Consider the following 22,357-nt stretch of genomic DNA (forward strand, 5'->3'; position numbering starts at 1 on the left):
AGTTAAGAAAGCTTTCCTGGGGCATGCTGGAGATCATTAACAAAGACTGTGTTGAAAAATCTAAGACAGCCTTTTCACTCTGCGCCCAGGCTACAAGTAATTGTTTATCTCACATCAAGGCACGACCTCCATATTCAACAACTGCTCTCTAAAGTCTTGGAAAGACACTGAGGACACAGCCGCAGTCTCCATCTGGGTGACTGGGCACCCAGTACCTCTCAGCATGTTCAAAGACCAAATCCACTACCGAGAAGACATAGCCTAAGCATCCCAATTTGGTACTGTTTCTGACAATTAATGGGAAACTGAAAACACTGCTGATACTTAATACTTGTCCTTTCATGAATGGCAGGTGCTCTGAAAAAATACAGCTTACTGGGAATTGTGCAGGAACTAAAATAGTTACCAATTAATAAAGCACTGTCCTGACAGCACCTCATCAGAACTACTAAAACCAAAGATCCTTAGCAAAGCTCACAGAGATCTGAAATACTCTGGAAACCAGTCACATTATGTAATTTCAATCCTGCATAAAAATCTGTTTACAGTAAGACTTGTAGAGAGAGGAATATTTGGTCCCCTTTAACCTCTCAACACCTCCAAATTTACAAGACTAGGGATAAAGATGTATAATGAAAGCTGAGACTCAGAATCCTCATTTAGATGGCTCCTCTGTTTTGCAATGTGACATTTTGTCCATGATTGCCTAAACAGAAGTTTTATTCAGAATTCAACACCATGAACACCAACGAACCATCATGGAATGGAATGGAATAAATATAATTTATATTTTGTCACTGCAATTATTCATCCAGAAGCACTTGCTCTACATAGCTTTGAGGATACAAGAACAATGTTTCCCAAAAGGACTTGACTTTCATTTGAGCTCCCTGGGTGCTACCATAAAATAAGCTAATATAGTACTAATTATACAGTGTATATTTTAACAGCGGTATATTCCCTGCCATCTGCAACAGGCACGGAATGGTAAAGAAATAAAATTTTGTACTGGCACATCCAGAAGATTTTAATTCTAAACTAGAACGAAGTAACAGCCACTTCCATAAAACTACTTCTATTTTTAACTCAGTTTCCAGATCAACAAAAAAAAAGTTTCAATATGAAGTACCATCTTTGCCCAGAAAACCTCTCACAGTGTGAAGGGTTTACAAATCACCAGGTAGCATTACCAGCTACATACCTTTTATGGTACAATTTGGTGGCCTTCTATGATGGGGCTACAGAACTGATGGACAAGGGTAAAGCAGCTGATGTCATCTACCTGCACTTGTGCAAAGCGTTTGACACTGTCCCACACCACACCCCTGTCTATAAATTGGAGAGATATCAATTTGATGGATGGAGCATTCGGTGGATAAAGAACTGGCTGGATGGCCGCACACAAAGAGTTGTGGTCAATGGCTCGATGTCCGGCTGGAGACCGGTAACGAGTGGTGTCCCTCAAGGGTCGATGTTGGGACTGGTCTTGTTTAACATCTTCATCGCTGACATGGACAGTGGGATTGAGTGCGCCCTCAGCAAGTTTGCTGATGATACCAAGCTGTGTGGTCTGGTTGATATGCTGGAGGGAAGGGATGCCATCCAGAGGGACCTTGACACGCTTGTGAGGTGGGCTGATGCCAACCTTATGAAGTTCAACCATGACGAGTGCAAGGTCCTACACCTGGGTCGGAGCAATCCCAGGCACAGCTACAGACTGGGCAAAGAAGAGATTCAGAGCAGCCCTGCCGAGAAGGACTTGGTGGTGCTGGTCAATGAGAAAATGAACATGAGCCGGCTTCAGTGTGCGCTCGCAGCCCAGAAAGCCAACCGTATCCTGGGCTGCATCAAAAGCAGCGTGACCAGCAGGTCGAAGGAGGTGATCCTGCCCCTCTACTCTGCTCTTGTGAGACCTCATCTGGAGCATTGTGTGCAGTTCTGGTGTCCTCAGCATAAAAAGGACATGGAACTGCTGGAACAAGTCCAGAGGAGGGCCACGAGGATGATCAGGGGACTGGAGCACCTCCCGTATGAAGACAGGCTGAGAAAGTTGGGGCTGTTCAGCCTGGAGAAGAGAAGGCTGCATGGAGACCTCATAGCAGCCTTCCAGTACCTGAAGGGGGCCTATAGGGATGCTGGGGAGGGACTCTTTGTCAGGGACTGTAGTGACAGGACAAGGGGTAATGGGTTAAAACTTAAACAGGGGAAGTTTAGATTGGATATAAGGAGGAAATTCTTTCCTGTTAGGGTGGTGAGACACTGGAATCGGTTGCCCAGGGAGGTTGTGAGTGCTCCATCCCTTGCAGTGTTCAAGGCCAGGTTGGATGAAGCCTTGTGTGGGATGGTTTAGTGTGAGGTGTCCCTGCCCATGGCAGGGGGCTTGGAACTAGATGATCTTGAGGTCCTTTCCAACCCTAACTATTCTATGATTCTATGGTCATCAAAATCACATTTAAGAAAAAAAAATCTTTTCTGAAGTCTTGCAATGTAGTCAAAGCTGTCCCAGGACAACACTCCACACAACATTCAAAGCTCAGGCTTGCTTTACTTTTGTGTCTCCTTGGAATACCGGTCACCAATGGCGGCTACCCCAGCCTTCTACTCCATATACTAAGCAAAAACACATTGTTATACAGAAAGTAGCTTTGGGAAGGAAAGAAAGAGCTCTCTCATAACTGCAAATGCAATCCCCTAAAATACAGCACTGAACATGATACAGCAAATTTTGAAAAAAGCATACTACTAAATGATGACACAAAGAAAGTGCTGTACTATCAGCTGCAGAAAGCCTCTTAGAATAAACAACCTCACAGTAGACATTTGTTCTGTACTCAAAGACCACTTTACTATATTTTGCAATACTTTTTCTTTTACTACCTGTCTTATAGAAGTCTGCTATATAATGTGATTTGACAAGGCTGGTCACGTAAAAAATTATACAACTAGTCACCACAAGTAGAAATTTACAGAAAAAACATCACAGTTTAAACCAGCAAAAACCTCATTAGTCCACTTTCAACTTCAGATTTTATTTTTTTTTTTAAGAAATTTTGTGAATTATTAAAGTTGATGTCAGTGGTAATTTCAAAATTACTATAGAGATCAGACAGGAGTCATAACCCAGGCAAAGTATGCAAACAAATTCAATTCTGTAGATCTTACCATTTAGTCCAATGCATTATGAATGCATGAAGCATGTAATAGAAATCTGCAGCACACTTAGGTTTCATGTACATTATACTGAAGACATTAAAATTCAAAAAGAAAAAAAAACCAGTTCCAGAGGCTGGAAAAGTACAAGATACAGGCTCGTATCTGTTCAGTCACGATGATTTCAGACATCTCTTTTTAATCAGTTGATTTAAATCAAGTTTATGCTTATACAAACAATCTGAACACATATGTAAATTATTACGGCTTGTCATCTGTTGTCATCTAGTTACCACTCTCAGCAGACTACTGCATTTTGTTTTTAAAACGCTAATTTTTTTAAACTAAACTTTAAAAACCAAAAGATAAATGTTCAGACCCTAAAATACACCGAATACCTACTTACCTACAGAACATATGCAAAACTGAAAAAGCAGCAGCTAAATGAAGTCATAAAGCAAAATTTTGACTGAAAAGCCTAAGGAGTTTCAAAAAATCTTCAGAAGACATCTTGGAGACAGCCATCAAAGACTGATGGCTGCCAGGCACCACCATACAGCTGCTGTGACACAGGTATCTTATTATGATGTACCACGTTATTAGCAGTTCAAGACTGGTCCACTGACTACTTGAAATGGCTTGCAGCCAAGTAATGCAGTATATGCTACAGCTTGGAAATACTTTCTACACAGAGACAACCTACCCAGAGACTGCAGTACAGAAGTGACTGAAAAAAAATGTGGAGTATTTGATCACAACACTAAAGCCTGTGCTGGCAACATACAGCTGCTAGAAATACCATTTCTAGATGTCAGCTGCAATCTTATCAAACTATGATCACTTGAATAAAGCATTTTGAGAGCTTTTTTGCACTGTGAATTAAGGACTGTAACAAGCCGTCCTTAAACGCAGCTCTTCTGAGTCATTTTCAGTGTGTTGCAACAACTGAAACATTCCACCTTTGGGGCCTATCGCTGTGTACTCTAAGAAAATATATTCACACAAAACACTAAAAACGGTATCAGTCTCTCTTTTCTTACACAACTTGATCATGCACTTACACAAAATCATCACATACTGTTTTGCTGCTGTTCTTCTAAGGCACCTCACTTTTCCCAAGACTAATTCCAAAGTAGAAAAACTTTCCATCACTCATCTGTACCTCTTTGTATTTTTCACTAGGGCTTTAGCAACATGTCTTGTGAGAAAATAGAAGTGATTGTTGAAGAGACCTTGGGTCAATAACTTAGCAAGAACTCTAATAATGACTTGGAATTGCTTATATCTTTCACTGGATTGATGAAGTTTCTGCAGTCCAGCTACAGCAAGCTGGCAGTAATAAATCCTCCGTATATTTCACGCCTCAATATGTGAAAGCTGGAGGCAAACCCTGTCGTTTTACAACTCAGTACTTGCTTCTTTCGTTATGTCCTTGAACAGAGGTACTAGTGTAAGGCCAAACAAGAATAGAACTCCCTGGAGATGCCTGCTGTGAGACACGTCACAGCATTTCTTCAAGAAATTTCAAAACAATAGCTTAAGGGCAAGTTTTTCCATTAGAAATCAAGTTATTTTGAAAGAGTCAATATTTATAATAAAGGCCACAGTACAACAGATGAATTGAATTATTGAATTTTCAATCCAAATGTACAACACTTGAAGTTCAAAATACTTTCCAAAATTTCACATTTCTTGTCTGCAAAGACAAACAAGACTCAAGTTTTCTTTCTTGTTATATCAAGCGAACACATCTTTATGTTGATGGGGACTATATGTATGTAAATATAGCTGCAATAGGACAGAAAAGTCTGATTTTTTTCTCATACATGCAATACATCTAAATAAAGTTTAAATAGTTAATCTAAGACAGACCATAATCCTGACTCTCTTGCCCATACCTTCTCTTCATCATAGTCCCTTGCTGAATTGCTCAGTTTCTTCAGAACATTTCAAGAGGTATACAGTGGTATGAGAATAACACTATTCTTGTGCTGCTCGTAATATAAAAGTACTTCAGAGTTACACCTGGATGAAAGAAAAGAATGTAGTATTTCTTTTCTACCTACACCTCTTCTTATAACCAGACACTTACCTTACTATTGCATAATAACAACCATAACCATCAAATGACAGCTTTTTTTTGGCACATTAGCTAGTTACCAATTCCAAAATCACCTGTCTCGTACTACTGAAAACTTCTAGTTTCTGAAACATTTTTCCTGAACTGCTTCCCCACCAAAATAATAATAATATTTATACATCTTGTATTTCAGTTACTGACCATTTCAGAATATGCATGCAGGTTTTAGAAACCTGTCCTTTTACAACAAGAAATTTGAGACATGACCGCATTCCTGTCTAGCATAACAAGACAATTCAATTCACAGCAACAACAGCATTAACTGTACAAACCTAAGTAACAGGAGAAATTTTGCGGCAATTACAGATAAGCTTCATGGAAGAAGAGAGAGGAGAATGGCTTTTCGCAAATGCAAAAGAAAAAGGCATTTACAGCCTTAAGTAAGAGCTTTCTGTGTGGACAGCGTAGAACTTGGAATTCGTGAATACAGACCCAGATTAGGAAAAGGACTCTTCCTTTCATATTACTGATAGGAACAGCCAGAAATTCATCACTGACCTAAATAAGGCTCATTAAGGATCCCTAAATGAGGATGGATTTAAAATCACACTGAATCATTGGAGACCTGCTTCTTATTAGAACACTTGCAACACTCAGAGCTTTAAGTGAAACCCAATGCATTTACAATCACATCGTATTTATTGCTCTACTTTTAATTCAAAGTATTTGATACAAAGATGTAAAGAGATGACACACCTGAAACACTTCAGTATTTTGTTAAATATGCATTTTATCTTTCACACATGGCACACAAAAAAAACAACACCTATACCTGTGCCTTCATAAAGACTGCATCACAAATTAATATTAGCATTATTTGGATATCTGTATTTTTTGAAACACTATCAGAATGTACATATAAAGAACAACAATTAAGGCACAAGAAAGCGATCATAATTATCAGACATACAAGAGGTTTAGGCAGATACTGGCACAGAACGGTGTACTGCAGGAAAAACTTCTGATATTTTATTGTATCAATGTGACATTATCCTGTTGAGCTTAAAAGCTGATAAGCTTTGTATGGCTCTCAGAAACATTACAGAACACCAGGAAATCCATTACCAGAAAAAAGAGTGTATTGTTAAAGAGGGTTTCAAGAATGCTAGTTCATGAAACTTAATTTTATTCTTGAGTAAAAAAGAAGTGTTGTTCCCCTTTAAAACCAGAGATACAGTAAGTGACCAAATACTACCGTTTGCTCATCATCACAAAAAAAAAATAAAATAAAAATGCACAGAACTTCATTTGAGCCTAAAATCAAAATGATACACTCCTTATGGTAGGACTACATTTTGCAAACAGGAGTGCACAACATAACGTAAGCGTGGCTTTTTACTGCAAAGGCCCCACCAGACACAGTTACAACTATTAAGAATATGGCTATACATATATTCCCATATCGTATCACAATCATTACGTGTGAAAATAAGAGCTGGTACAATTCAGAGGCTGACTTTTATTGCAGAGATAAAATCCTTACCTTGAAAAGACTGTTTTGCTCTGTTCACTAGCTCTTCAACTGGGTAACTTGCTAGATCTCCTCTGGCATGCTTAGTTTTGCAGTAGGTACATGCATTGAGACACCTGTTTAGAAAACAAAAATACTCAGTTTCCAGCCGAGAAAGCCCTTATTTGCACAGATGTATCTATTAAGTACATCTGGAAAAATGAGCTTTTATATCGATGACCAGAAAATACTAGTATTCTATTTTAAAATCAATAAAGTAGTTCAAAACGTCTTCCCGCTTGTCTTAAAGTATCTTTCACATCTGTATAAAAGGTTGGAAAAAATTAAGTGGAATCAACATACAAAATCCAAAAGTGGGAATTTACATACTTTTAGAAAGCTATAATAGGGTTAATAATTGTTCATTGCTGAAGACGGATCTCAGGGCTCTCAATAAAATAAAAAATATCTAACCTGAACAAGGAAGTAAAGAGTCCTGAAAGACTAAACCCAGATTTTTTAAATTGTGTGGGTTTTCTTGAAAGCATACTTGAGTTATTTTTTGCTTCTTTTATTTGGCTCATAGAAACAAAACAAATAACATAATGAAAACCAACTAGAAAGCCACCAGCTACAAGATTTGTGTTTACTACTTAGATATATCTTGTCTTCTATTATGATGCCTGGCAGCTCCATGACTAGGTAATTACCTTGCAAACTGCAAAGTTCTTCCTTCACTAAGACTCCCCTCTCATGTTAGTTATACCTTGTTTGCACGAGCAGTGCCCTTCTGCTCCTGCACATCACCTTGGCACTGAGAGCTTCTCTAGTATATTTTGGTCTGCATTTAGGTACTTGTATTTGAAAAACTCTACAGCAAAAGTACTAAGAACTAAGTAAGTGCACTAAATGCTGATATTATTAATCTCCAAACCTTGAGGATAAGTTTCATATCTTAAATCAATGTTCCTTGCTTACAAGACCTAATTTCTAGTAAAATAGTTTCTCCTGCATCTTCAGTTGCTTCCTGGACAAATATTCTTTAAACTAAGTCCTGAGCTACATGAAAAAAACATGTTAACAGCAGTTTTTCCCTGGTACTGCAATAAGCTTGTTCACAAAGATATAATGGAAGCATGCAGCAAGAAGCATGAGAACAGAGGGGAAGTTATTCTCCATATATTCACAGTATTATGGGTGAATGGTTCTAAGAGCTTTACTACTACAGTCTTTAAGTACAGCTTCAGAGGGTTATTGATTTATTTTGGGGTACAAGCTGAAAGTTGGGATTTGGATACACACTTCTTTTTCTCTCAAGTTTTATTACCCCAATTAACTTATTCCTACTATAGAATAAAAATACTGCGGAATACCAAAGTAATTTAGTTGTTGGTTGGGTTTTCTTCCTGGTATTTAAAGAGACTACATAACACAAACATATGAATCAGACTTCAATATAATGTAGAAAAGGATCAATTTTAGAAAGCAAACCAAAAGAGACAAAACTTTTAAATCCGATTTGTAAATTCCGTATTTGCTAATTCCAACTTGGGGAAAAGAACATTTTGGGCTACAACTGACTCACAAAACGATAAAGTTTTCAAATGCTTGTAAAAAATGCTGAACTACCCACTTTTCACAGATTTGAGAATTACCTATTCTTGAAAACATAAATTTAAGTCAAACCATAAGGATAAAGTATCTGTAGTGGTTTTTTCCCTAGTAAGCCAGCCTCTAATCCAAGTTTCCAGCATAACAAATTATTCATATGTCCATGCTACCACATTCTCAGACCACAGACAATCAAGTGGAAAAAGGCTGTTGGGAACTCTGAGAATCTGAACATTGCCTCTTACTAAGTGGCATTTCACCAGCAAATGGATCATCTAAAACGAGGCCAGTAGGTAAAGCTCTCCTTAAAAACCAGCCTTTATCACAGCTAATGCTCAAATATATATGGGACTAAAAAGCCAACATGCTAATAGCTGTGAAGGAGTATTTGCTTTGTGTTAAACTGGAAACCTTCTTCAAGTATTTAAAGTTAGTTTGTGAGTGTTAGATTGTACTAATACAGGTCAAAGCTTTTTTGCACAGAAAAAATACAGACACTTTAAGAAACAATTATTAATGGTCTTTGTGACTGTAATTACCAACATGCTTTGAATAAATTTTGTAGTGATTCCAGAAGGAAACCTACTAACTCCTGGTCTTCCAACATACTGAACTGATTAAGGTACTTTGAATTATTAACCTTTTGCTTTTATTAACCTTTAATCAGGTATGTGCTCAATAACAGAACTATTTCACAGCAGGGTAAAACATTATCCACAGATTAATCACTACCGTGTGGCTAATTAAAAACTTTTTGAACATGTTACCAAACTGAACGTCATCAACATTTTGGTCAAGTGCCTGATATTCTGTTGCAGACATAGGAAACAGTGTTCTTAGCACTGTTTAGTTAGTATGTGATTGTGCTGTGCATCAGATTAAGCAGACTTTTCATTTTAAAAACAGTAATATTCCTCATAGAACACATAGTTAACACGAAAGGCTACTCCTTACAGATGGAACTAATTATGAGTAAGAATACTTATGACACAGTAGACAAATAAAGACTTTCCTTCAGTGGGACTAATCAGAGGATTTCAGCAGCAGATGAGAATGAGAGTGCAGGCATGCGAAGCAAAATCCTGGTTCCTCTTAACAGGACTTGGGCCACCAAGTTTAATGAAGACAGACAGGATTCCACCCTCAGATATGAAAAGTCTAAAATATCTTTCATTCAAGGATCAGAACACTGCTCAATTACAGCAGACAGCGATGTATATGCCATTAGTGTGCTAGTCACCCACGTTTAATGTCACTGACCAAGAGCAGACATGTGTGAGCAAGATGCAAGAGTGGAAGAGCTGCAACAGTGTCATATGACAGAAGATCCTCGCTGCTCTGCAGGTGGGGAAGGGAGGTGGGACTGCCTCCTTAATTTCCAGAATAATCCAGTAAATCCTTGCTTGGCACTAATCTAACGAGCTAGCAACAAAATAAAAACCAACCAACCACACAAACACAAAACCCAGCCACACACAAAAAAACCTCAACCAAACAAACCAACAGCAAATAAACCCAACCAAAACCCAGTCCCAAGGTGGTCTTCTCCCAAATCAGAAATCAGCAGGAACGAAACATCATTAATCACGATTCAGACTAAACACTAATATCTGCCCTCCTGAGATCTTACTAGTTATACAAAGTCAAGATTTTATGAAGTTTGCCCTATTCAAAACAAAATAAACCAAACAAAACCAAACTGAATTCTGCCAATAATGCAGTGCTCCTAACATCGCTGTAACGTCACATCAGTACAAATATAGCAAGACTGCTCAGTCACCCATACCATCTCTCTGCACCTACCACCTGACTTCCTTAGAGGGCCTCAATAATTCCAGCCCAAGAATATTTTGTATTAGCAAACTGCAGCTTTCCTGAAAGGGGAGTATGATTTGCTTGTTTCAAAATACAGGTTACAGAAGAGATGTAGGCTTTTGTAGGATACTCTTTATCAAAACCGCTTGATAAAAATGCTCTGTAGCATGAGTAAACTCCCTTTGCAGGCTAGACTGAGCAAAACAAACACCAGAAATACACACTCCCAGCAGATGAAAAGGAGATGGATACCAGCCACAATGTACTAAACAACAGCTACAATTCTGCAGGGATTTTTCTCAGTAGGATACAAAGTTTCATAAACCTAACAACAGCATTTATACTATATTACAGTTAAATATCATGCTACATTTATGAAGTTAAATGCCACGACTATTTCTTAGCATTTTACCTCTCTATATATGCCACTTTGTACTTCAAAAATTTCTAAATTCTGTCAAACAACAACAATGGATCAGGGGAAAAAAAAAAAAAAAAGTGGTTTACAGAAAAAAAAAAAAAAATCCATGCCTATTATGCCTAATTTGTTTTCAGGAAACTGTTCTTTTGCTTCAAGTTTCCACATTCTAAAATAAAGCTTTTCAGCCCCCAATGACAGGGAAGAAAATTTCCCTCAAAAATCTGGGGCATGGGAGGTTGTTTTTACTTTAAAAAGATTCAGGATTTAAAATACTTTTGAAACAGTGGCAAACTATTTCTCATCAAGGCTCATTAGTTTAAACAGTCAAACCACATCATCACGGAAATACTGTTTCAAGTATCCCAGCTTGTTCACGCTCAGCTTGGACAACAGCCACAGGGGCTATGCTACACAGACGCAGTCGATGTCACAACATTTTCTATACGATGGAAACAGGACTTCTCCGAAATTACCTTTGTAGACAACAATTTTAGAAACTGCTTGGGGAAAAAAGAAGAGGAAAAAAAAAGCCTAAGAAATTTTAGCAGAAGATAGGATGACCTTTCAAGAAACAACACACAAGATTACAGCAGTGATTGTCCCCCTGCACTGCTGAGGCAGCACCTCAAATTCTGTGTTCAGTTTTGGGCCCCTCACTACGAGAAAGACATTGAGGTGCTGGGGTGTGTGAGCACAAGTCTTATGAGTAACAGCTGAGGGAACCGGGGTTGTTTAGTCTGGACTAAAGGAGTCTCAAGGGAGACCTTGTCACTCTCTACAGCTACCTCAAAGGAGGTTGTAATGTGGTGAGCGTTGGTCTCTTCTCCCAAGTAACAAGCAATAGGACAAGAGGAAAAGGCCTCAAGTTGCACAGAGTGAGGTTTAGGTTAGATTTCTTCACTGAAAGGGCTGTCAAGCATTGGAACAGGCTGCCTAGGGAAGTGGTTCAGACACCATCCCTGGAGCTATTTAAAAGACATGTAGATGTGGCACTTAGGGTCATGGCTTAGTGGTGGCCTTGGCAGTGCTAGATTAATCCATCTTACAGGCTTTTTTCAACCTAAATGATTCTATGTTTCTATACTGTAAAGGACTGCACACATTCTTCTCAAGGTAGGATGCAACTATGGTATGCTATTTTTAATTACACACCCCAGGCTCAGCAAAATGGGAACAAAGTACATTGTAATTTTGTTCTTCTATAGACCTTTGAAGTCAGTGTTTTATTTGGTAATGTCTCACTAATTACTAATCAAAAGGAATCTGGAGAGAAGGCAGCTCAATAGCTCAATTAGTTTGATAAGCTACAATATGATTTAATTTTGTACTTTAAATATTTGCATTAGTGAAACTAAATTCCTATGGTCAAGTGCAGGTAATTCAAAGGTCACAGCTATGTAGTTATGCCATCATACATTCAACTTGCTCACTTTAAGGCAAACGATTTAACATCAGCAAAATCAAGGGCATCAGTAGTACTTTTCAGCATTTGTCTAAAGAACTTCATGATGAATTATTCTGCCCACAAAAGTTCTAGAACTGCCTGAATTACTTAATTCAGGCATTTCAAATTCGTATGACAAGGTAAAATGTTCCATAGCTAAGCTGCATAGATCTGTGTTCCCCACCCTGACCCAAAACAGTGCATTGCTAGATGCTTACTTGAAACTACAATGATTTTCTCTTTGCAATTCAAACTAAAGCTCTGTGATTCACAGCAGCATAAATTATTTTAGAGTCATTTCCAAACAGCTGCTTGGCTACACAGACCACAGTTTTGGGGACAGATCATGACAGTCATTAACATCAAGAAAGTGACTCGGCTGAAATAGTACAGGTAGATGAATTAGGTTCTGTGGTTGCACACGGCAGAAAATGCCACGACATTGTACCTGCAAGTAACCAATCCTTTCAGCACTTCATAAAAAGAAACAAGATTTGGAAGATGATGACTCTGGGTGTCAGTGAAATGGCAGTAATGAAGGTGGCAGAAATAAAGAGTTATCACAGAAATAACTTAGATATAAAAGATACTTTCTTAGAAATCTGCTCACGGCTAATCCCAGAGACGCAGTGGCAGAACACCCCAACACCACTATTTCAGCATGCATAAGTAACTTATTCTCAGATCCCTCCTAACGAACAGCAGTGATTGGAAAATGACCTCTGAGGACAGGATTCTCAGAGGCTTGCTTTAATTTATAAAGTTTCAGAGAGCTGTGACTTGACAAATGCCTTAGTATTTAAAACATCAAATAGCATAATTTTATTTAAAGAATTCTACTGGGGACAGATGACTTAGCATAACTTACACAAAATGTGCTGCAAAACCTAATTGGGTTAGTAATGAACAATTTAATAAGTTTTAAAAAATTCAGCTTTCAAAGTTTTTTAACAAAATACTAAGGATTAAATTAAAACTCTGACTTGAACGCAGCAGGGGAGAGACGACGAGCACACTTAAAGCTCTGTTTCAGGAATGAAGTATCTCAGCAGATCTCCGTGAGTGGAAGGAGAAGAGTAAAGGAGGGGGTGTGTGGGGGTTAAACGACCTTCTATAAGAAATCCACTACATTTACCATGCACCTTCACAACATTAGTAGCTCCTGAATCACCCACACAGAAAACACGGCTGAAAAGTAGACCACTGCCTGTGATAAGAGCTATTGTTTCCACTTCCTGAATGACTTTTGGGACAGACCCTTTTACAGTGGTGAAATCTCACAGGAAACATTAGGCTGCAGTTAATTCTGTAACATACAGCAGGTACCACACAGATTCTTGGGATAAAAGGTATTGTTTTTGTACTGGTCAAAACATCCGGGGAGGGGGAAAGGGAAGAGGGGAAAAAAGGGGGGGAATGGGGAGTTACATTGCAGCAGCACTGAAACTATCAGGTTTAAATTAGAATTTATCTGAGACTGCCATCGGACCAGTTTCCAAAAAAGTATTTGTGAAACATCTGTGGGAAAGTGGATCTGAATTGTCTGGGTAAAATAATGGCAGTAAGCACATAATAAAAACAAATTCACCATTTATAATCTAGAAAGAACGCCTTCCCCATGATTGTGTCTACACAAAGCTTTCAGCCCCAAAATGTCCTACTGGTTGTGGCAGCTGTAGAAATGTTAAAAGCTACAACGTGGACAAGGATCGAAGCATTATCTACAAGCAATACTATGCTGTTGGTCTTAAATGTCATCTCTATCTTGTAATAAATTGGTTAGTCTTGCTGGAAAAAAAAATAAGTGTATGTGCAGCAGTAGAGAGACATATACATGCTTCAAATACATGCTCTTACGTATTACTTTGTCAACTTGAAATGAAAGAAGAGCACACATTTCAACATAATTGCCCAATGCTAAATCTGTCTGAGATTTTTCCGAGCAATTTAATGAACTGATTTACATGGTTATTCCTATAAGAATCCAATGACTGATTTCTTTTAAAAATAGAAATTTCAACCAGGGACCTTAAGTTTGCCTTTAAGAGTCTCCAAGGGGATTTTCAAGAGCAAATTAATCCCCTTTACACAGTTAAAGAGCTGAGTCAGTCAGATTATCTTCATGGATGTATCTTCCTTACTGCTGATGTAGCTCTTACAGAAAATGCAAGTTAATGTATTTACTTTCAAAAAACTAGGCAAACTAACACTTACAGATTATTTTATTTTCATTATTGTATGTTATTATTTAAATATATATTTTGAGGAATTTAAAGCATAGTAATAGTGCCAGAAAACAGTAGCCTTTCATTACTTAAACTAATGATCCTCTACTTCTTCATCTGCTTTGCTTCTCTAAAATTCTCCCCTTCTAATGATTCTGCAGCTCTTTTCTTCTTTTTTTTTTCTGCTGCCATTTTCTCAACTTTTTCCTGTTGTCTTGCATTCAGTGACCATTATGCTTGTAACTCTCCCGCAGTGCCCTCATGTCCCAGCGACTGGAATGGTCTGACTTTCTTCCAAGCTAGTTGGCCAATGTCTGTATGCTTTGATTTCCTCTTTAACTACTCAAGTCTGCAGTGAGTCTGAAACTTTTCCAGTTCGACTTCTGCCAGCTCTGACGAAAAACATAACTTGTTAGTTTGCCTTTTCTCTTCTTGTGCAGCACAAAGACAGACAAACAGTTTTTATCTGGTTAGACTTAAGTTGATAAAAATTCTTTTTTTTTCCCCCCTTTTTGTCACCTCCATTATGACTCAGTTATGGTCAGTCATTTAATAGAGAACCAGAAAGGCACTTCATGCACAAATCAGAGTATTAAAACCAGGCCACAGAACCCCTTGGGTATTCAGGATCTAAACAGCCTTCTAGACATTACAGGCTGGAAAATACACAAGAGGCAGCTCTAGTCATCAAAAGCAAAAATTAACAATAAAAAGGAATGAACAGACAAAACACAAAGTAGCTGAGCAATTCAGCTGTTTACAAGCCTTAGTCAACACTTAAATGGAAGTTTTCTTCATATTTCCACAGCTACATCTGGCTCCAACATTATCTTTACAATGGCTGACTTGAAACGGTTTTTCAACTTTAACAAAGCTCTTAAAAAGACCCAACCTTTTAGACAATGGGTGTTTTGCACTGGCTGCACATAGGCTGTAGAAAAGTCCCAAAGAACCAATGTGCCAAGAAACATTACCATCTGCTTCAGTAAGCACCACCCAATAACCTCCCTAGAAAAATGCTTTCACAAATAAGGCTGATGACATCATACAGCAAGTTGTTTATATGCTTTTATAAACATGGGTTAAAATGACATTTTCCTTGTGAGGCTGAAGAAAAAGACATGACCTGACCTTGCCTTCTACAAAGATGTGACTGACCCTGTGGTCATGCAACTTGACCTTAGGCAGGCCTTTGCCACAGTGCCCCAGAGGATCCTTAAAGCCAAATTGCTGTGATATGGACTGAATGAGCAGACAAGGTGGCTAGTTAGCATCAGTATTCCTCAGCGGATGATGCTGCGGCCAATATTATTTTCTGCATTTATTAACAACATGGATGAAGGGATGTAATGCACCTGAAGCAAATTCCAGACTGGAGGTGCAGGGAACAGTTTACATGCTGGAGAACAAGGCTGCTATTCAGAGGGGTATCAATGGTCTGTAAGAACGGGCTAAAAGAAACCTCATGAGTTTCAACAACGGCAAGAAGCCCCACATCTAGGCTAGTGTAACCCAAGCTAAAAGTGCAAGTGGGAAGGGAACTCACTGGCTAGAAAGAAGCTTTGAGGATAAGGACTGTGGGGTCCAGGTGGGCAACAAATTCAATGTGAGTCAGTATAGCAGTATGCCCTTAATATTTAAGAAGGCTGAATGCAATAGCCTGTGCAACTGGACTGCACTCTCAAGAATGAAAGCAACAGACTGAAATTATTAGGGCCCTTTGTTCAGCACTTGTGAGACTGAATCTTTAGTGCCGTGACCAGTTTTAAGCTCCCTGGAACAAGACGGACATTGACATAAAGTAACTAACAGAAAGACAGAAGGACACCAAGATGGTTAGGGCGCTCAGACACATGGCACACAGGCTGACAGAAGTGGCTTACTCACAGTTATGATGAGGAGATCTTACTGGTGTCTACAAGTAGCTGATGGGAGCACACAGTGAAGACACAGGCTGGCTGTCCAAGGTCGTAGGATTAGATGCAACAGACACAATTTGCAATAAATACCGTATTCTAAACACAAGTATTCTACCATGACAGTGGTCAAGTCCCAGAACAGGCAGCACCACAGCTGATCTCATCTCTTTGAGGTGCTGGAACCCAACAAGAACAGTTTCTTCCTACAACCCAAAGACTTAGCCTGCTCCAGGATTACACATGTCTACATGTATGAGTGTGAGCACACATATGAGTAAAAGACACACAACAGAACCAGAGCATGCTCCCAACACCACATGATATTTAGACTAAGTAAAGCTAGAAGATGAAAAATCAATGCAGAAAAGGTCCAAGCCTCACCTGTACAAGGAGAGCCATAGAAGAACATCAAATGAAAGATACCACTAAGAGTATTAACATTTTGTAATTTTCATTCCATTTTTTATTAAACGCATTTAAAGTGTGATATTAATGTGATCTCACATGCCCGTAAGTACACCACAGCACTTTCAAGGCTAACATTAACAAAAAGAGGTATGGAAGATTTTTTGTAGAAGATAGCCTGTGGCCAGTCATGAACAAAATACTCCAAGGATGCTACTGGAGCTACAGCCAGCCAAGAGTTCACAGGGAAAAAAGAAAATTTATAACACCCTGGTTTTAGAGATGGCAACAAAGATAATCAGTTCTGTGCAAATTAGGTTTCCACTTGCATCATGTTCTTCCACAGGATAAAAGAATACAAGGATGGGGCACAGTATCCTAAAGAAAGAAGAGTAAGTGGCCAGCAGATACTAAAGTTCTAAGCGGAGTTAGATATAGAAATATGAGCTGAGACATAATTAGCAGTTAAGTTCTAGTTAAAAGAATATACATAAATTAGGCACCTATCGCTTCGGTAAGAATATGTTCTCATATAAGTCTTGTAAGTGCTATGCATTAAATTCATTTTATTAAAATTTGTATTAGACATTAGGAAGAAGTTCTTTACTGTGAGGGTGGTCAGGCACTGGCACAGGTTGCCCAGAGAAGTTATGAGAAATTGTAGATGTCCCATCCCTGGAAATGTTCAAGGCCAAGTTGGACAGGGCTTTGACCAACCTGGTCTAGTGGATAACTAGATCCTAATGAAAGGTGTTCCTGCCCATGGTATGGGGTTTGGAACTGGATGAGCTTTAAGGTCCCTTCCAACCCAAACCATTCTGTGATGATTCTGTGAAAATCATAAAGAATACCAAGTCTTATTCTTTCTTATCTTACCTATTCTTTCTTATCTCAAGGTATCATAAACTGCACCAACCCATGCAGCTGAACATCCTAAAAGTGAAATGGTTTTGTAATAAACACAAACACCTACGAAATCTGAAATAAAGCTAAAGAAACTGTCCTGGGTTCAGCAGTAGCAGTTAATTTTTTCCTTCTTAGTGGCTAGTGCAGTGCTATGTTTTCATTTTTTGGCCTGGGAACAGTGCTGATAACGCCGATGTTTTCAGTTGCTGCTCAAATGTTTGGTCGGGCCAAGGACTTTCTGAGCCTCATGCTCTGCCAGGGAGGAGGGGAGGCCGGGAGGAAGCAGAGACAGGACACCTGACCCAAACTAGCCAAAGAGGTATTCCATACCACAGCACGTCATGCCCAGGAGGTAATGGGGAGTTACCCAGAAGGGCTGGGACTGCAGGGTTGGACGAGGTATTGGTCGGTGCTCGGCTGGGGGGAGTGGGGTGAATTATTGGTCAGCTGGTGCTGAGGTGTTGTATTCTTTCCCCTTGTTATTTCCTTTATCATTATTATTATTGGTGGCAGCAGTAGTGGTTTGTGTTATACCTTAGTTACTAAACTGTTCTTATCTCAACCTGTGGGAGTTGCATTCTTTTCGATTCTCCTCTCCGTCCCTCCAGGAGCAGGGGGAGGGCAAGAAGGGGGGGAAGTGAGTGAACGAGGTTTGTGGTTGGGTTTAAACCACGACAGAAACAAAACCAATCTCATTCCCAGCATTTTAATAGTTCTCAGACAGAGCAAGTCTCATTTTCTCATAAAGGTGCATTTCTCCTTACACAAATATACAACCTACAAACAGATCTACTTCATCTGGTTGTGTTTCAGCATTATTTTCACACAACATACCAAAGAGCACTGCAGCCTATGCACCATTTGACAGCAAGAATATCCTTAGTTTTGTAGAATTTGAAATTCAGTTGCAGGTTGAGGGTATTTTTCCAACCACAAACATTTTTGGAACTTTTTCTGCACAAGGTTATGCTCAAACAAATTTTCAGCTACAAATCCTAAGGAAAAAAAAAATCCTACTTATTTTATCTGCATTATTTGTATACTCATATGCCATTCTGTCTCCCAACAGATGGCATTTTTTGATACTTAAGACAGTTTATAAACAGACTGTGTTTAAATTAACTGCATTTAGAGAACAAGGGACAAGAAAATTAACTCTAACACACAGCTATCACATTCAGAAAAGGAAATGCTGTGAAAGAACAAAGATACCATAGTAGAACACAGCCCTTAAAGACTTTCCACTGAAAGAAGCAACAGTAGTAAATTACATAAGCTGCTAGAATGAACTAATAATAGAGGAATAGGGGCTAATTTAAGTTTGACAATTAAAATTCCCATTATAAGCTCTGCAATAAGTTCAGCAGTGGTTGGACTCACAAAGAATGTGTATGTTAGATATTAGCTGGCTATAGAGTCTGAACTAGCTTGGTTTTCAGTACAGGTGCAGACATCACTGCACTATTTTGCATTACAGAGTTTAAGTTAATTCATTAAACAGTGCTCAACTAAACAGCTGAACTTTCCTAAAAATGATGATAGTTACATAAATAGCTTAACCTGTAATAACATTTTTCCTCTATTAATTAAAACTTTCACTTAGACTATTTCTCACCTAAGTGGTAAATTAAAAACAAGATTTTGAAAGTTGTTACATTTTACTTTACTACAGAAGTATTCCTACAAAAAAACCCCAATGTTTCAATATGTATTTGACTTGTTATACCAAATTAATACATTAGTTTACCCATACCTACTATTTAGAAAAGTAACTGATGTATAGTTTTGGAAAAGGGAAAAAATATCAAAAAAACTAACTTTCAGGGGGAAAAAAAAAAAAAACCTCTACATCAACAGTAAAGGGAGTTCTTTAAGCTTTTTAACAAATGATCTAAAACAAACTGTTGGAACACAGGAATGTGAATGACTAAACAAACCCTTCAGTCAACATTCCCTAGCTGCAGTTCTCAGCCTAATACCAAGTTAAAATGGGGAAACTCCATACACCTTCTGCAAAACGATTAAAATTCAGAAGTAAGACAATATTATATGATATACATGACTCACAAACATACTCACAGAAAACAAAAACCACTAGACATTTATCTCTTAAAACCAGAAAAGACACCAAGTCTGGCACCAGCCTGCAATGCAAGAAAGACCATGTGATACTTAAAGACACTTGTGTATTAGTTTAAAAATAAGCTAGATAAGCATGTGATGAGTGACAATTTTGTATTTGACCTTTACTTAAATAGCTCCTTTTCACAAAGTCCACACACATCAACAGAATTCCTAAAGAAAAATCCTAAGAAAAAGAAAAGCTAACCCTCTGCTTTTATACTCTTCATCCAATGTCTTGAATAAGAACTCTAAAAAAAAAGTTCTACATGGCTGCTTTAGGAAAAACAACAACGAAAGTATGTTTTGCAGGAGGAATTTAGGAAAATAGCTTTTGTTGAAAAAGCATTGAAGGCTTCTTGTTAACCAAGCTGACGAAATTCACCATGCTAAGTTACAGAGACAGAAACATGGGGTGTTTATTTCCAGTGGGAATATTTCACTCTGCCTAGCAGACAAGGAATTTGGAAACAGAGTTCCTCTTTCCTGAGGCTGAATACGCCTACAGGATTGCACAGGAAATGCTTTTAAGTAAAGAAACAGGGATGCATTCTGCATGGGATCAGGGACGCTTAATTTAGGGTATTACTTTTTAACGCGTCAAACCACAACAGTTACTTCTGCAGTGAAGGTCTCTACCAGTATTAATCAACAGTACTAACATTCATAGTGTCTGTATCTAAACCCTTGTGGGTTTTTCTGTTGTTGTTTGTTTTCTTACAAATCAGAGAATCACAGAGTGGCTGAGGTGGGCAGGGACTTCTGGAAATCATCTAGTCCAAACCCTCACTGCAACCATGAGCAATTAAAGCAGGTTGCTCAGTACCATGACCAGACAGCTTTTAAATATCACCACGGATGGAGACTTCACAGCCTCTCTGGGCAGCCTGTTAGAGTGGTTCAATCCCTTCTACTGTAAAAAAGCTTTTTCTTACATTTAAATAAAATTTCTTGTATTTCAATTTGTGCCCACTAATTCTTGTCCTGTCCCTGGGCAACACTGGGAAGAGCCTGACTCTGTTGCCTTTACTCCCCTCACACACCAGGTATTTATACGCATTGAGAAGATCCCTGCTGCCCTGAACCTGAACTTCTCTCAGCTGAACAGTCCCAGCTCTCAGTCTCTCCTCATGACAGATACTCCAAGGCATTCATAGCCTTTCACCACTGCCTCTATGTCTCTCTTGTACTGGCGAGACCAGCACTGGACCCAACACTCCAGGTGTCTCACCATGCTGAGCAGAGGGCAAGGATCAGCTCTCTCAGCCTGCTGGAGATGCTCTGCTGGGCACAGTGAAGGAGACTCTCAGCTGCCTTTGCCACATGGCACATTGCTACCTCAAACCTTTATCATGCACTTTTATTTGTGAAAACAAGCCTTAAAAACACATTTTAAGCAGAAGGTAATGACAAATATGCAAGTATATTTTAGGCTAATCTCACAGTAAGTTTTGTGCTTCACCTAAACATGTATGAACATGTCAGTGGGTGACACTAGGTTTCAAGGGGAAAGATCCTAGCAATATTCCTAGTAGCACAAAGCATTCTTTTAGGCATCTTCCTCTACTTCATTCAGTGTATTCAAGATATGGATTAAAAAGTCCCCAACTATTCCTGATGTATGGACTGAAAATCTCCGTAAGAAGGGGCAACCAACAGTAATTCTGCAGAGTAATAAACCACTGTAATTAATCATGACCAAAAAAAGTTAAAAATGAAGAAAATTAATTTTCACTTCATACCACCAACTCTCCATTCTTTTTAATGAAATTAAACTAAATACAGCAATGGCAGAGAAAATTTCTCTCAAACTCAAAAAAGGCAGACAACTAAACTCTGTAAGGATGAATCCTGTCTTAAGTAACACTACCACAAACCCACCAACAGGACAGCCTAGTTTCTCAACTCCTTGGCAAAGATATGCCAGCCAGAAACACCAGCTTCTGAACATGTAGTTGTGTCTGCAAGAAAGGAAATTAATGGGAATCACACACAAAGTTAAACTTTTAATCACATAAGCAATGCTGCATAAGGTATTTCATCTGGATTCACACTTTTACTGTACAGGATAATAAGATGAGTCCCTAAAGATGGAAAACAAAAAGAAGAAAAGAAACAAAACCAAACAGAATAAATGGAGATCTTAGGACCTGCCTCCCCTTGATGTGATGATACGTATGACCTAATACTACACTGTTGACTGTAACTGTCATACTGAGGCTCAATCCATATAGACCTTTCAAGTTTGTGAAGATGTTTTATGTCATGATGAGCTCCATCAGACTTACAAAACACTTCAGGAACAGTACTTCAGATGCTGATGGCAGCTTTTAATTTGGGGAGTTTTACACTGTCCACATGCTTCATAAGGGTACAGAGAAATACCCGACCTTGATTTCCTGGACACAGTACTCAGTGTTCATTTGACTGAAGCCTTCCATACATCTCATGCTATTACTATGTATTGGAACAGAAGGGAATACAGAACATTTGTACAAGCCTCACTGAATACTCTTCAATAGAACAGCTACAGGCATGCTGAAAAAAATAATACAACTACTGCTTGTTATAGTCTAAATATGGATCTAAGATTTTATTTTCCCACTTTTTTCTTCCTCTCAATTGAGTGTGAGCTTCAGCAAAACACGGATGATAAAATGAGTAAGGGAACTAATGGCTGATTCTCTATAATGAGAAAGGTAACATGGAACCATAGAATCATAGAATAGTTAGGGTTGGAAAGGACCTCA

The 22,357-nt window shown here is 38.6% G+C and overlaps 1 protein-coding gene across 6 annotated transcripts in view; it reads right to left on the reverse strand.

Moving 5' to 3' along the window:
- Positions 1-22,357, reverse strand: part of CDKAL1 (CDK5 regulatory subunit associated protein 1 like 1) — a 394,159-nt gene that overhangs the window by 217,501 nt on the left and 154,301 nt on the right. For all 6 annotated transcript variants that reach the window (XM_065667220.1, XM_065667223.1, XM_065667218.1 and 3 more), the window contains one exon: positions 6,774-6,877. In XM_065667220.1, the coding sequence (XP_065523292.1) occupies positions 6,774-6,877 (104 nt within the window). The remainder of the gene's footprint in view (positions 1-6,773; positions 6,878-22,357) is intronic.

This window comes from Lathamus discolor, chromosome 2 (genome assembly GCF_037157495.1).
Source record: "Lathamus discolor isolate bLatDis1 chromosome 2, bLatDis1.hap1, whole genome shotgun sequence".
Classification (NCBI taxonomy): Eukaryota; Metazoa; Chordata; class Aves; order Psittaciformes; family Psittacidae; genus Lathamus; species Lathamus discolor.